Source organism: Lytechinus pictus, chromosome 11 (genome assembly GCF_037042905.1).
Source record: "Lytechinus pictus isolate F3 Inbred chromosome 11, Lp3.0, whole genome shotgun sequence".
In the NCBI taxonomy this organism is placed as follows: Eukaryota; Metazoa; Echinodermata; class Echinoidea; order Temnopleuroida; family Toxopneustidae; genus Lytechinus; species Lytechinus pictus.
The window spans coordinates 30,120,238-30,137,440 of NC_087255.1; the positions used below are offsets into that span (position 1 = coordinate 30,120,238).

A 17,203-nucleotide genomic window follows, 5' to 3' on the forward strand; every position below is an offset into this window, starting at 1 on the left:
CTTACATTAATTATGATGTAAACAAACTGCATTCAGACATAAATACAAAGAAAAATAAATGCAATGCAAATAAAACAAAAAAAAGAAGCTTAAAATACCTATAAAATTAATTTTTGCATTTTCAACAATTAAAGAAGTGGTATGTAATCCCTTAAAAAATGGCTCAAGCATCATTGGGCAAATTAAAAACATTTAAGACTCATACATTACATAAAGGATCAAACAATGCTTCTCCTTTTTTATTAATACACTTTTGATTGAAATATGAGAGGGCTTAAATAGTCTATATGAACAATATCCCCCCCCCCCCACACACACACACCCTCACACAATCAAGAGACTGAAAGAGCTAAATATATCACTTCAGAATTATATCAAATAATATAATTCTGGTCTAAGATCTATATTTATTTAAAGAATGAAGACAATAACAAGATCTATAAAATCAAATGTGTAAGATCTGCTGGGTTACTCATGCATGACATGGTGGATCAAATCATGCATTTTCTTTTTACACTTTGATTTCAATTGAAAGGTTTCAAATGCTTCTACATGAACAATGTCCCCCCCCAAAAAAAAAAAAAAAAAAAATCAAAAGACTGCAAGAGGAATTGAAAAGCTAAATATATCACTTCAGAAATATATCAAGCAATATCATCCCTGTCCAAGATCTATTTTGTTTTTTACTTTGAAGAATGAAGATAAAAAAATCTATAAAACAAGACATGCAAGATCTATTGGGTCAGTGCTGTCACTCTCCTGTCAAACATCGAAAACATGCCTGCTTGAAATTTACCTGACTAAATGAAACCAGGGAGTTCATGGTCGCTATCGGCTAATACTAATTTCAAGGCAAAAGATATTTATTTAGGTCAGCAAGGAGGAAACAAGCTTCTGTCCCTTCCATTTGCGGTAAATTACAAGAGCCTCCCATCCCTCTTCCTGAAGAGGGAATATTTTCTTTAACTTTTACTTCAAATCAAGCAAATTTAATATGAGTTAGTATGAAGAGAGAGAGAGAGAGAGAGAAAGTGAGAGGGATTCAAGAAAGAAAGACGACATAGTTAAGCTCATTAACATTGGATGAAAAGTACCATAGTAAAAAGAACATTTAAGGTGGAATGAAAACAAAACTAAATTCCAAAACTCACAAAATAATAACGGATATGAAAGATGGATAAGAGCTTATCAAATATGCAAAAAAATTAATGTGCTCTCTATTAAAAGCAATTACAATCCACCACATAATAATTGAATTGAAATGAATAATGGATAAGAATAAGATGAATGATATCAGATGGAAAGTTCATGAAGTATCTAAGCAATTATAGCATATAACTCACATTGACAAGTAAATAAGAACTTACAGGAGCATTTGGGTTGCGAGAACGCCGGTTGCGCATAAACCACTTCTTTAGCTTCCTCATGATGGCTTACTGATGTTTGTCAGATCAGGAATATTTAAAAAAATTGACAAGTTTTGTCCAAGTAATTCCTTCCAAGCTTGTGCTGAGTACAGACTTCAATCGGATGTTGGCAAATGCAGAAAAATGGATGGTTGTTGAAAATTCCTCATTGATATAAAAGGCTGTTGCTCAAGTTTTCATTTTAGCTGAATGTTACAATGCTAAGGTTAATCCTTGATAGTCCAAATGCAACAAAGAACTTGATGAAGAGAAAGGAAATAATATGAAATGATGCAGGGCAAGGACAACTCTCCCAGCACACCTTCGGCAGTATCCAAAGAGAATTTAGGTATTATAAAGAAAAAAAATTGCTTCCGAACGAACGTTGGTTCCTCGGGAAGTAAGGGGAACTGACGAGCGTGTTCACTTGGCAACGTATCCCTCCCTCGAAATGAGCCGTTTGTAGCAGTGGCACAGCGTCCCTGAGTAATGCCCCTGCCCGCTAGTCACTTTGAGGCATCGATGACTTGATGACGACAGACAAGTAATGCAGAGAGCTGTCAGAGCAGCTATACTGGGAGGGGGAACTTTTCCAGCATGCGCTTCCTGAGACCTTGCTACTGGTTTTGGCCCTATCTGTGCCTCCCACACAAAACCTACCCTGGCTAATTAGCAAAGGCCTCTTTGTTCCAAACCAAATCAGAAATTAGCCAACAATTTTCCATCAGTATGCGAGCTATATCTTGTTTCAAAGTCAAAAACTTTCAATAATATAATAATTGTCCAGCATTCAAGGCATCTGACTTTTCACTTGTGTTTTGCGTTGAGTTGTAGTTTAATCTGACCTCCGTAGCTTTTTCTCTGCACAATTTATAGCTTTTCAATTATCTGACCTATTCTATCAATCCTCCTGGAAAATAGGAGAGGAATAAATCAAAGTATTTCTTTTCAAAGGTCTGACAGATGCAAACACAGTTTACTGTTCAATTGCAATTCACTGAAGAAAAACAGAGATTTACTTCAAGATAAACAAGTGTTGTTTGCTATAGAATCACAAGCTATGGTATCCCTGCTGTGTTGGCTAAACAGTTTGACAAGCAAATTCTTCTCCTTTGGTTGTAAATTTCTGACAAAACTTGGCTCCCTTGAAGTGTGTCAAATATCAAGATATTAGCAGCTAATCCAGTGCCTCCTCGAGACGCAAGCTCCTCATGTTTCTAAATAGCAACTCAGAGCTTTAGAAGTTTATTATAAAGAATCATTCACAACCCTCCCAAGCAAATCCTTTTTAAAAAGCAGTTTTCATATAAAACAGACCATGGAGTGATGGCAACACCCAAGCTTGCAATTCTCCTACTTATATTAAAAAAGCAAAGCTACATGCTTTATATTAAGTCACTATTTGAAGATATTAAAGAATGCCTGATATTTGACGTCAGTTATAGTTTTCCTTCATCACGAGTAGAGCTGCATCAAATATTAAAGCCAGACGGAGTATATTTCTTGGTTTTGAAAGCATCTCCGTTCCCTAGATCCTCCTATGTACCTTCGTTACTTTTTCCTCCCAATCAAACAACTCCAAGCAATCTAACAATCTGCTCTTTTCTGACGATAGCATCTCCCTGTTCCAACTCTCCGACTCTCGATCTCAGAAAGGTATAAAAATAGCACACTGATAATCCAGCATGTTCAAGCCCAGCTCTCCTCCAGTCATTACCAATATTAGTGAGGAGCTGCTCGGATGTAGTGGTTGATTTTTCATCCCGGAGATTGATGATGCAGTGTGAAAGAACACAATGGTCCGATGCATTCACATCAACAACATGTTGATGCGTGTTTCCAGTACAGCATGGCTCTGGAAAACGTGTTGAAATGCAGCAGTGGGAACGCAGCAGCTGGCAGGGGATGCAAAGGTGGCAAAAAGTATTCACAGCATTTTGGGTGTTGCTGAAATTCCTAACCTTGCATGCGTTCAAGCACCGCATGAATTCCTGCATGTGGGGCAGAGGTGTAAGCATGAGAGGGGTTGGGAGTCTCAAATTCTAGCCAGGCAGGTATACGGGCATAGCAACACACAAGGGAAAATGATGAAAAACAAAGATTGTTGAAACATGAAACACGTTGCACGGCTCAGCGGGGGAGAATTTTTCGGGAATTACTGGGCCAGGAATTCCTTGGGTGGCTCATGTGCTAGCTGGCTGGCACACAGACAAGAGAAATTGAACTTATGTCAATACAAACCAGCAGGCAAGACATGAAAGCAACAACAACAACAAAGAAAAAAAAATGTTGTCGAGTGTCTACGTGCCTGTTCGGCCCCAAACATCAGATGGATAATACAGAATCTAACTTGGGAAAGTAGACATATTGTTCCAAGTAACGGCAGATGTTGTCAATCTCGCCTCCTTTACTTTCTATCAGTTCAGACATTTGGGGAAATTCATGGTGTAGGTCTAGGAAACATTATTACCCAGGCAAAGAAAATCAATATATTTCTGAAGTAGCAGACTTTCCCATGCTAAATCATAATATGGGAGATGTTGTTGATATTTGTGGATAATATGATCAAACTTGTGTTGAGAGAGGAATGAGATGTAAATGTTGCATTTTCATATCCTTTGTTCTTCTTATAAGTGGAACTAGAGTTGCTATTCTGATCGCTTCTTATGAATCAAGCAAACTATATTATTAATAGATACCCAATTTGCTCAGGTATCGCCAGTATATGCATACTGATGAAGTTTCCCAGAGTTTAATTAAGTCAAATGAAAATAGATCTGAAATCTTTAAATTTTCAACTTTCAAAGTTTGACAAACAACTAGATGTTACATCTCATCATATAGATTCAAAGTTTAACAAAAGTACATTTTTTCCACATTTTTTCCAATTGATTGCAATTAGAACAATTTACAAATAACCATCCATATCAAATCATGCTTTGCTAGGCTCTGGACCCTGGATTTTCCTTTACGACATACCAATAATATTTGCCATAGATTTTGTGAAGATTCTTTCTTCTTGTAAGCTTTGAAAAAGCTATATAAGTGGGAGGTTAAAAGAAAAGTTGCACCAAATATTTGTACACAAGTTTTTTTCATTCAGTACACATTTCCTTCATTAGAGAGTATAATATACCACCACAAATCACATGAAAAAGGATAAAATGACTTTCTATTAAATGAGATAAAAATATCGTGCCTATATATGGAAATAGGCAGGGTTATGCACCCACCACATCAATTGGTATGTGAGCAACAAACCATTCTAAACAATATAGAGTATGGCTTAAATCGTTAACGGTGTAAGCCTGTTGTTTTTAACACGCCCTAATTGCGATTTGATTATGAACTCATTGAATATTAATGATTATTTAAAGTAGACTATCTTATTTGTTTATATCACTTGGGTGTTTCACATTTCAAAACAATCAAAATTATAAAAAGATATAAAATAATGCTCAAAACCCCAGATGTCATCCACTGTTTTTACTTTTTCAAAGGTAAAGTTATGGTTTACGGTGTCAGAATAGCTCTTCTTACTTCCCTTCCAAAACTAGTATCTTCTCATTCAAGCAAACAGGCCCTAGAATCTATTCATTTTGACAAGAATCTTTTGGTTTAATCACAAATAATCCAACACATTCATGATTTCAAGAGACTTTAGATTGTAAGTTACAAGTATATGATCTACCTTTTCTATGTTGACTACTTCAATTAACCCTGAACCTTAAAAATTTGTTGCTTTTGGTCCTTAGACAATGCAAACGTTTCAAGATTTAATTATAATGAATACATATGCTTTTACTTTTTTATATATATATCTCAATCAGCTGTATTGTCCATTATTATATGTGACTTAAATCTGATGTTGGTGATGTCTTTAATATCATTAGATTAGTTTACTCTTTAAAAGTAAGGTTGTTTCCTACCCTGGGGCAAGGGAACTAATTAAATTACCATGTCAGGTCTTTAAGCAATCTCCTACAGATAGTTGGCAAACCTACAAGCTGGCCCAAGATCAAGGCTATATTCTCATCCCCCATAAATCATCGTCCAAGTGGACAAGTTCCACGTGCCAGGCTGGGGGATCACCACCGATGATGAATCTTTGAATTGGCCTGACCAACTGGTGAATGACCACCTCACTGTCTCAACCGCTCAACAGCCATGCATGCGACTTAAAGCCAAGTTTGTTGCATCGCCAATCAAAAATGCTTGATATTAAAGTTCATAAACTGAGGGGTACAGTGTGCCCGAAGTTCTTACTTGTCATGATAATAACTGCTAGCTTCCTGGTCATTGAAAAATTATAACCTGATTGGACTAAAAAAAAACAAAATACAAAGAAATTAGGATTCCTGCAATCCCTAGTTTGAAATGGGTTTCTTTTACTTACTTTCGACTTCATTTACTTATTTTATTAACATAAAATGTCATAATTATGTAAATTATTATTGGTGTTTGTTTCAATATCTGCTCATATCAGATAGTGTGTAGTGGCCTGTAGTCTTTATGACAACCCACTTTTGAGCAAAAAGACATGAACTCTTTGTACCTTGGTAAATAACATAACTATGGCTATCAATTACCATAACAATATTATTAATTACATTATGCATTCACATCAAATTGGAGAGAATAATCTTATTTTTAAAATGAAATGATGATCATCCCTTTAACACTGGCAGCTCTTTTAATTACCTGGTCAGTGACTCATTTAAAAACATGGCAAGCATCCAGAAGGATATCTGCCAAAATTTACCCTTTCCACCTCTCCATATTCACATTTCTCTTGACACTTCAATCATTCTTTATCATCATTTTTGTCAGTAAGTATTTTTTTACCCCGCACTCACTAGTTGCTACATTGTTCATACTTCTTTTTCGTTTCCCTGCTTCTCCTTTTTCCTCCCCTCCTCGTCCACTTATTCTCATTATACCTCTTCCTTCTCCTTTCTCTTCTTCTCCTTCTTCCCCATCATTTCCCTTCTTCCCTTTTCTCCCCTCTTACTTCTCTTTGCTCCTTCTCCCCCTTCTCCCCTTCTACTTCTCTTCCACCTTCCCATCATTGTCCTCCGAGCCCCCCTCCTCATCTTCCTCCTCATTTTCCTTCTCCTTCCCCTTATTCTCCTCCTTCTCCGTCTCCTTCTCCTCTGTCCTCCTCCTACTCCTTCGCCTCCTCCTCCTCCTCTTTCTCATCCTTTTTCTCATCCTCCATCTTATTCTCCCTACCTTCTCCTCTCCCTTCCTATTCCCTTTTCCATGTTCCCCTAGGCCTATCCCACAGGGCCTGAACCCCAGGACCCAAGTATGTCAATTCTGCGGAAACATGGACAGATGTCGCCATGACAACATAATGATGCAGCATAGCATAATACTGCTTGGTTTGCTCTACAAAATACACAAAAGCAATATGGACACTTGATTATGACATGGATACCTTCCTTTTTCATTTTCAGACAAGCATTGCATATACCACTCTACTGTATAAGACTATATTCAAAATCTTATTTTAAAAACTATAAACCACAGTCAAATTAATAGCTAACATGTACTATGAAATGCAAGTTTTCATTTACAAAATAAAAACTTACCAAAATGTTGGAGTTTCCATAAAGCGATGATGGTTAAAGTGTTCAAACCCACTTCATCAAAACCAGTAATCATGCAATCAAATGCTTGTTATGAACTCTCTTTTATCACCCAAAATGGAAGAAAAATAACAAGTTCAAATTTATCTTGTCCTTTTTCAGCTCTGTAAAATTCTTTTCATAACTAAACCCAAACAGACAACAACTTACAATTGGACTTCCTTCTATTCTGAGGACATCCTTATCTGAAGACACACATCTCCCACCAAACTTCTGCTGGTAGTAACAATTTCACCAGTCAATATCATTGTTGAAAGTCTTGATCACTTTGCCCTTGTTTGTCTGTCAGCCACAAAGTTATGTCACAAAACTAACTTTCTCCATAAATTACAGCATATCTAATACTTTTGGTAAAGTTTCACTTATGGGAAATACATTGCAGTACAAGCAGTTCACGTTCTTCCTCATTTTCACTTATTCTATTATTTATTAAAAAGAAAAAAAATCATTTTTAAATTGATTCTTAATGTATTGAAGAATAATAGTATGAATGTTTTAATCTAGAAGAAATAAGAAATAGAATGAATAAGATTTTTTTGTCTCAAAACAAACAATTACAAACCAAAATTTTTTCTCCAGAGCCAATGTCATCTTCTTCTTTTACTGTGGCTTCTCACTCACAGGAAATTACAAAAGAATAAGCAGCAGGTTTATCATGACAGGAAGTTCTGATCTTCATTTTTATTTTCATAAATCTTTTTTTTACAATTATAATCATTTTTCTTGACATCCTGTCTCCAACAAAAGAAAGAAAATCCACTGTCTCATTGTTTTCTGACAATGTCTCATTGTTTTCTGACAATGAAACACCTCCATGTTGAAGTTGCGAGAACAGTCAACTTTGCATTGCCGAGCAAACTCTACATACTACCATGGAGCTCATGATACTACCATCGCTTACAGCAACTTTCCTATAGTGTATTGTGTCTCCAGGTATACACATGACAAAACATATGTTTTAGTTGCATATTATGTCACACTGCAATGAAATATAAAACTTAACGGGGCAATAAAATATTGAAGTAAAACCTGTCTCCTTCGATCATGCTTCTTCACAATGTGCATCAATTTTTTCCCCCAAAAAATAAACGAAATTCTTGTTTGTAGGTCCTTGTTAGTATGAAAGAATTATTACCTTCAGAATATGTTTTTAGAATGAAATTTACGATCTGCTGTGATAGGTCTTGTACAACTTGACAGATTTTTTGTATTGAATTACAGTATCAGGTAGTGTAACATTGCACATCCTGGTTCATAACAAACTGTAGGTTTTCCCACGGGATTACACAAGTCACATGAGTTGGGTTGCATTGCTAACATAATAATATCCCGCTTTCAACAGATTTTTAGATTGTTTTCCCCAAGGTTGGTTAAAAAGAAGGGCATTGAAAGAAAGGAATGTTTATCTGATCTCAACTTTCTCAAGACTCAAGTTATCTAAAAAACAAAACATTCATGTAACTGAAGATGATCAAGTCAACAAAATATTTTAACAGCAAATAATTGTGGATGAGTAGCAGAGGTGAAAAAAGCAGCAAGAGTACAGCAAAGCTTCTTTTCCCCTATATTGAGGGCATAGCATTTAATGCCCTGGGAGATAATTAATTTCCAGTTGTCTTTACTGTATTGATGCTTACACAAATTACTCAAAACTCATGAGTAGTAACACGTAGTTGCAACTACCAGTATTACCTGTTGGTATAAATTTATTCATCGTTGGGTGGATTTGATCGGATCAGGGCATTGTTAATGAAAATCCCTTGATGGATTAAACAAAACCTGATTGTTTAAACTTTTAATGTAAACAGGTCCATGGTATGACCAAGGGTGTGTTCAATGTCGGTTTCCAAATTTAAATGGCAACATGGATCATAATTGAAAACCTGATTACAAAATGCAGATATGACAAACAAAGGGTGTGTTCAATGTCCACCTCTCCCGGTCGTAAAAGTTAACGTCTTTCAAATCACGATTCGGAGGAAAATTTGAACATTGAAAAAGATGCGTTTGTAAACACGATCAGCTCAAATTTACGACCCTGAGCATCGCGAATGTGACATTGAACACAATTGCGTTTTGAAATGTCTTTAAATTTGCTTTCGCAGTGGAAGCCTATACACAAATGGGTTCCAGAACTGATCTTTCTTGTGATGGGTCAAACTGAGCACGAAAGCTGGAAATTTAAAGACCGTATTTGTGTCAGGTGTTTTAGAATTGAGTTTTCAATTATGATTCATGTTGCTGTTTAAATTTGAAAATTGACATTGAACACACCCCAAGAGGAGTTTCATGATCAAAATCATAGCTGATTGGGTTGGAATGGGGTAGAACCTCAATGTTGTAGTTAAAGGCCAAGTCCACCCCAACAAAAATTTGATTTGAATAAAAAGAGAAAAATCCAAGAAGCATAACACTGAAATTTTCATCAAAATCGGATGTAAAATAAGAAAGTTATGACATTTTAAAGTTTCGCTTAATTTCACAAAACAGTTATATGCACATCCTGGTCGGTATGCAATGAGGGAACTGATGACATCACTCACTCACTATTTCTTTTGTATTTTATTATATGAAATTTTCTCCTCATTGTCCTGTGAAACAAAGTTTTATTTCTTCCTGAACATGTTGAATTACCCTTGCTTAACATTTTATGGTACAATCAAGTTGGTCTTTATTGTCAAATCTGCACAAATTTAAATAATGTATAATTCGAACAATAAAAAACAAAAGAAATAGTGAGTGAGGGACCTCATCGAGTCTCTCGTTTGCATGTGACTAAATTGTGCATATAACTATTTTGTAAGAAATATGCGAAACTTTAAAATGTCATAACTTTCTTATTTTACATCTGATTTTGATGACATTTTCAGAATCATGCTTGTCTGATTTTTCTCTATTGATTTAAATCAACATTTTAATGAGGTGGACTTGACCTTTAAAGAACAACAGTGCTGACTCATGGTGCATGGTCCTTGGCTTGGCCAGGTTTCTTTTCTCACAGTGACTCTTAACCCTTTCACACATAACACCCCAGGGTTTATGAAAATTTAACCTGTGAGAAAGAGGTCCGTCTGTGAGTGGACAGAAGGGAAAAGGGGAAATACAAAAACTGTCCTTTCTCATTTTTAAAATGAGATAGGTAAGTCTTTAAAGAGAAGATATGGTCACAAGTTCATAAAGTAGGTAATATCTCTTCCATTGGTTCCACTAAAAACAAGGTTTCATTCCCTGGTTCCATTTCTAAAGAGATTGGCGACTTCATTGATTTCCAGATTATATTGAAACCCAAGTCCTTCCATTCTGTTTACAACAAGAACATTTGATATCCACACTCGCTATACCCTGAAATACTATTGTCCAGGCTGTAATAAACCTTGAGAAAGGTTTTATTCAGAATCCCGGAATAAACAAGACAAGTCCAAAATACCATCCTTTAATTTGGTATCAATTGCCAGGTATGGAATCAAATAGCTCTTGTTTATTTGATTTTCTGCCATTCCAGCCTACTTTAAAAGGTCATGAATCTGAGGAGGTGGTTTATATTTGGAAATGGAAGAAGTCATGGTAGGTCATGGGAGTGTTTCACAAAGAATCTTGTCAGTGATTTTAATTGTCAATTGTTATAAGCTACTAAAATCCTTGCATCTGATTGGCTCAGAGCAAAATGGTCTGTGAAAATCGGTATTTGTTTCATGAAATGCTTCCCCACGACAGAGCAGGCAAAAATGAGATGAAATGGAAGGATAAGGTTAAGGAGTACTCTCAGAAGACAATGTATCTCGCCAGACATCTAAAGAAGACCTTTTTTCTCAAAAAGAGAAATTCAATGTAAAACACGAAATCAGTTTGCCTGGAGGACATCTAAACATAGAATTCAAGGAAGATATGTATCTCAGAGGATGAATTCTTTTTTCCTTCATTTTTCTCTTGAGTTAAAGGTGTAAAGTCGAAGGGAAAATATCATGAAACAAATACTCACAGACTATTGTCAGGGATGTCCACAGACTACCGCAAATCCATGTATCTGATTGGCCGAGAGCAAATTTGTCAAGCGAAAATCACAACCAAAACTTGTCATGAAACGCTCTCATGGACTGATGATGCTCAAGTGACAGAAAAGGTGGAGAAAAAGATATGTTTTCATTGAACTTTACAAAATCTTGAGGTAGACCAAATTACAAGGGTATCTTTCTAAGTGATGATCGAAGGAAAGGTTACTAACCCTAGTTACAAGCCATCTATAAATGTTGCTGTTAGTATAGGCCAATCAGCACCAGCCTGAATTTTCAAGTTATCCCACTCTTTCTGATCCAGCAAATTATCCCAAAAATAGCAATCTAACAAATATATGTAAAGGAGGCAACATTATTTGGATACATTGTTTGCTTAATCTTGAGATTGCAATCCCAAGTCAAAACCTTGCTCTGTGAATTCATCTTATTCAGATAGTCTGTTCAAAAGTATTTCCATGGTACCATTTAAAGTGGATTGACAATTAGTGGTCATGATTATTTTGCCCAGAGAGGCCTCTGCCATTGAATTGGTAACTTGGCAATAGATGTGATCCTGAAATATCCTTGTCATTACGTTTCTATTCATTTCAGATGCAAACGACAGGTGAACCCCATGAAAAGGGGGTGCCTGGTAACAGTGTGAAGGGGTAAATAAGGAAAGAGGGTAAGAGATTAGGATAAAAGTAAAGTCCCAATTTTCTACGAACAAGAGAAAAACTTCATGGAATTCAAATAGTTTCATGCAACTTTTCTGTCTAGAAAATTGAATTACAAAATAAGGGAAAATCAGGAAAACCAGGCAAACCCAACAAAACAGAATCGTTTGTCAGTTGAAAAGCTGCCGATCAAATTATTTTGCAGTGTTTCCCTGCATGCTCACTAATTTGAATGCATACTGTAAAACTGGTATCCAGTGCAAAACTACGTACATCTAAGAATTTTCATCAAATTCAGAGATTGCTTTGAATATTATATATTTTGTGATTTTTGTCACAAAATGAATTTGTTTTGAATGCAGAAGAATTGCATTTTAGAAAACAGTACACTGGGGGCTTCGGGTAAAGGAATGAGAGATAGAAAGAAAGAACAGATAATGATAAATCTAATTTAAAAGTTGGAATGTATCAATCCTTTAACAGATCGCTGTTTATAAAGATATTCAAGCCTGACAAAAATATATAAGATCTTTAATGGAGAAATATTGTAAAAACAAAAAAGCATTTATTTAAAGTTTCATGAAAATCATCTAATTGACATTAGGTCCATGGCACACTTGGTCTAGTACATAACTTTGTCTATTTCTTATGAAGTCTAATACCCCTTTCATAAACCCAATTATGCGGATAATATCCGCATAATTGGGTCGTAAAATCGGAGCAGGACCAGAGTTATCCGCATTATTTCGATGCTGCAATTATCCGCATAATAGCGGCATCGGGACCAGATTTTGACTTTATGAACGCATTTCCAAAGTAATGCGGATAATTGCCATGGTGCGGTCACAAGGTCACCCTTTTCCAACACAACCCCATCGGAGGGGGTGTGTGCAGTTGCTATGACAATTATCCGCCTTTTTCAGGTCGGGCGCTCGTAATAAATAGTGCAGATTATTTTCGGAGTTTGTGAATGCAATTTTTATTGAATTATCCGCATTACTCTTAGGCGGATAATTGGAGGATGGGTTTATGAAAGGGGTATAATACCCAGTTGGTCTAATTTCCACTTTGGCTCCCAATTCAGTTTGTTAACTATTCATCAAACTTTACAGACTATTGATTGATTGATGTTAGACCAAGTAGATATAAGACGAAATAGGTAGGGCCTTACTGGAAATGAGACAAATTGGTACATGGTCTAAATCACAATTAGACCAAATGGTTTACAGACAAACAGGTTGTAGACAAACAAGGATGAGACCATGTGGGATGAGACAAAATGGAAAGTAGATGAAACAGTTGTCGGCCAATTGGCATTTACTGTTTAAATCAAATCTTTGTAATGAAAAGGAGATCATGTCAAGAAAGGGTCTCCACTTAAGAAGACGGGGTAAAGGATGTGACTATGGAATGCCCAGGGTCCCTTCAAATTACTCATCCATATCTGTTACATAAGAATTTGGGCTGAATTCCATACCCGTCACACTTTCACCACCATAAACAACTGATCGAGAGGCCTTCATTAGCCCTGTTACACATCATTTAGCCAAAGGAATTTGACTGAATCCCTCCCCCATTGAAAGGTACAAGACATAAAGGATTAAAATATTAGTATAGGCTATCAGGATGAAATGAGTGAGAGTGAAAATCTTGATCCAGTATTTCTTTCAACTGCCAAATCTTTCATCAAGATATCCATTTATCATCCCCCTCTTTAGTCCTATCTGGCTATCTCCCCTTATTTAATCCTAATCTCGGAATATGATCTCTTTCCATACATCCAGGTCAATTTATGGGACTAGTCATCTGAAATAAAGACACCTACAACTCAATTAGATCATTTACCTATCTGATGATTGATATCTTCATATAGGCTGGGGATGGATTTAGATGGACATCTTATTGAATCCTTGGATTAAAACCTTTGTTTAGGAGAGACCCTCAGAGATTTAACAATTAAATATGGCTGTGAAATGAATTTCCCCTTATTCAAAACCATGGCAGTTTTATTAAAGGCGACCTAAAGTGTAATTCATTATGAATTAAGAATTTGAAAATCATTTAAAAATGTAGTGCTTAAAGACTGATATGAACGATGACATCAATTCTCAAAAACCTTTCAATAATTTCTTTCTAATTTGTCTATCTTATTAAATAAATTTTCAAGGACAAGTCTACCCCTAACAAAAATTGTATTTGAATAAAAAGAAAAACATCAAACAAGCATAAAATTTCATCAAAATCGGATGTAAAATAAAATCCCAATTGAAACCTAACTCCCCCCCTTAAAGTCAACAAACACCTTTACAAATTATAAAACATCAGAGACATCCACAGTATCCCCTATTACATTTCTACTTTGAGACAGCTATGAACAGCCAGCTCAAGTCAGAAATTACTTTCAAATTGGTAGCAGTGTACCAAGTGTGACATTGAAGTCTGAGCTTGGAGACTAACTTCTACCCCCAATGAAGAGCTGGACAAAAACTTTTCTGCACTCTGATTGGCTGGCTGGATAGAACTTGCTAGTCTGCATGTACAGACTCTTGTTTGGTACTTGAACAAGGGAATGATAAAGCGAAAATTTGTCACACATATCAAGGATCATACAGATTTACAGCCAGATTCAGATTCAGGACGGAAGTTCAAGGGTAGACAGTAGCCTAAAATTCAGACTCAGTATTAATCAATCATCAAGCACTGTTAGTCTGCATCTGTCAGACCCCTGTCTGGTTTTAAAAAGCTGATAATTACCCCAGCCTGAAAAAAAAATCAGAGAAAATGATGAATCTTTGTTGGCTGTGCAAGCACAAGTCATGTACCTGCACCCAATCACATATACCTTTACAGACATAGACTTGTGAGGGTTTGATAATAAACAAAACAAACAAGACATTGACGGTGACTAATGATATCCTGCCAGTGATCCTCTTGACAAATCAAATCCTTATTTCCTGCTCCCATTTCCATGTTTAATTTCCAAATTAAATTGTCTGTTGCGTACAGGTGCAATGGAGGGGAGTGGAATGTCAGGCTTGGCTCAGCTCTGTGCATGGGTATCCAGGATCTTCTCAAGAATGGGGGAGGTTTTTTTAATGAAGGGCTTTCATTGTTCTATATGGTATTTTAGGGTTACTTTGGGGCCAATACGCTTATTACATTACCCAATTATTTACATCAATCTATTTTTTTAATTGGTCTGCAATTCGAATTGGAAAGGCTGGGGTCAGCCCTGACCACCCCACCCGACCCTACCCCTAAAAAAATTATGCTGCTGAAGGTTTTCTATTTTTCTCCTTCACCCTTGTTGTTAAACTCTTGACATCCCCTCCTTTATTTTAAAGTATTTTACATACATTTGGATCTTAATGTTTTTTATTGTTCTTATCCCCCCCCCCCCCCCCCCCCCCGTTAATTGGAATTCTCATAAAATCCTTCTTTTCATGCATTCCCATTTTCTATGCTTAATGACAGAACAATTAATAATTTTTTTTTTTTCCTATTTTTTTTCCTATTCATCTAAGTCCCATCATGAAATAGACTAAATAGTCATAATTTAGTGAAGTGAAGAATAACGCAGCATTGGCAACATTTTTTTTAAATATTCTTAATCTACCTGTCAATTTTACTCAAACAATCCATTCAAAATCAATTTCAGAACAAAATATGATATGAAGTAGAGTTTTCAAATGAATAGATAGATAGAAACTTCACTAATAAATACTAGACACATTTGAATATTTGAAATACAGAGCAAGTCAAGAAAGTTGTTGCCTACAGAAACTCCACTTTACCACTTAATTAGGAAAAAACACTTTAGGAGACTAGCTCCCTCTGTTGACTCTAATCAACAGATCAATGGAAAACAGACGTCAAATTCACTGAAGTACTTTCAATGGGTGATAATTAGCAGTGAATTGTTCTCAAATACATAATAGATTCGTAATCAAAACCTCTTCATGAAACATTTCACACTCAAAAGTACTCTATTATGACCTTGATGTAGGAAGCAGACATCATAATTGTCAAGTTAATATATATGACAATAACACTCATCATTATGTTTTACTCTTAGCATGCATCCCTGCTTTTCTTATATCGTGGTTGTGCAATTTTTATCTTTAATTATTTAAGGCTATAATTTTGTAATTATTTCTTGTATACTATATATTTCCTTTGACTTATGTATTTCCTTTGCCTCCTTATTCCTCCTTATTATGAATTTATAATTACTCTTTTACATTTATTATCATTAATATTGTTATCATTGTAACTATTCTTTAAATTACTTTCTCTTATTTTTGTAGTTTCTTATTCGCTTTCTTTTGATATTTTGTAGTTTACTTGTTTTAGCTCGTCTCCGTCCGTCTCTATTATTGTATATAGTTTTGTTAATTATTATAGAAACTAGGAACTTGCCTTTATACAAGCTTTGCTTTTGGGGGGCAAGTTCATATAATTTATCTTCAATATTTGTTATGAAATGTGATTGAACTGTCAGTATTATTTCGAATATGTACTTTATTACTCGATTATATATTGTTTATTTTTGTTAAATGAAAATAAATAAATCTAAATCTAAATTTCTTGTTTTTTTCTATACCAAAAGCCAAAATATGATTTTCATGCCAATGTCTATTTACTTTTACTGTGTGCATGACCAAAAAAAACTTAATGTCTGATTTTGTGAATAAATTTGATACAGTCATCGATCAGGCTTTTTTTATATTGAGAAGAAATAGCTGGTTTGATTATAATAGTAATTATTACTACATATATTTTGATTATTACATGAGTGACACCACTTTACCAGTCAAGCAGAGCTTTGTGATTTCACAATGTAGCCACCCCAATAATTTGCTACGAAAATCAATAGTTGTTCTAAAGTGCTCTCTGCAATTTCATCATGAGGAATATTGGAAAGTGGTAACGAAATAAAAACCCATGCACCCTGTATACAAACAAAAATGATAATCACATTTTAGCCACTTCATGACCCTTCTTACGCTGTCCTAGTTAATCTTAATAATGGAGACTGACTCAAACTCACGCAAAAGAGAGCTTTTCAATGATTTCTCCCCAAAATTGAGCAAGATAATCACAGGATGACGTCAGTTTGGTCCAGAAAGGAAATATGAAATTACCGGTGGTTGAGTGATGCCGAGTCCTTCGGTTGGTCTTTGCCTTTTAAGTTAGTTCCACAGGTTGGGTTCTATAGCAACATGTGATACAATAACTTGAAGTATTTGATACCAATGCTTATCACTGAATCTCAACAGGCAAATTATGCAATACAGACAGAAGATGGTTTTTTGGTTGAATTCAACCTCAAAAGCCTCCTTCGGCAATGACGCAATAAAACTTGGCATGATTTAAAATTAAGAGCAATATGATCATATTTCTGTGTGTGAAAGAGCTTGCCAATATGCACATGACCTATTTTGCAGGAAACTTGCTGATATTTGCAAGCGAGAAAT

At 35.5% G+C, this 17,203-nt stretch overlaps 1 protein-coding gene across 2 annotated transcripts in view; it reads right to left on the reverse strand.

The window, feature by feature from the left end:
- The window catches only part of LOC129271155 (uncharacterized), a 68,267-nt gene extending 64,962 nt beyond the window's left edge, over window positions 1-3,305 (reverse strand). For both annotated transcript variants that reach the window (XR_010295029.1, XM_064106308.1), the window contains exon 1: window positions 1,368-3,305. Coding sequence is in view for 1 of the 2 variants with exons in the window: in XM_064106308.1 (XP_063962378.1) it covers window positions 1,368-1,427 (60 nt within the window). In the remaining variant the exon portion in view is untranslated. The remainder of the gene's footprint in view (window positions 1-1,367) is intronic.
- Window positions 3,306-17,203: the final 13,898 nt, after the last annotated feature.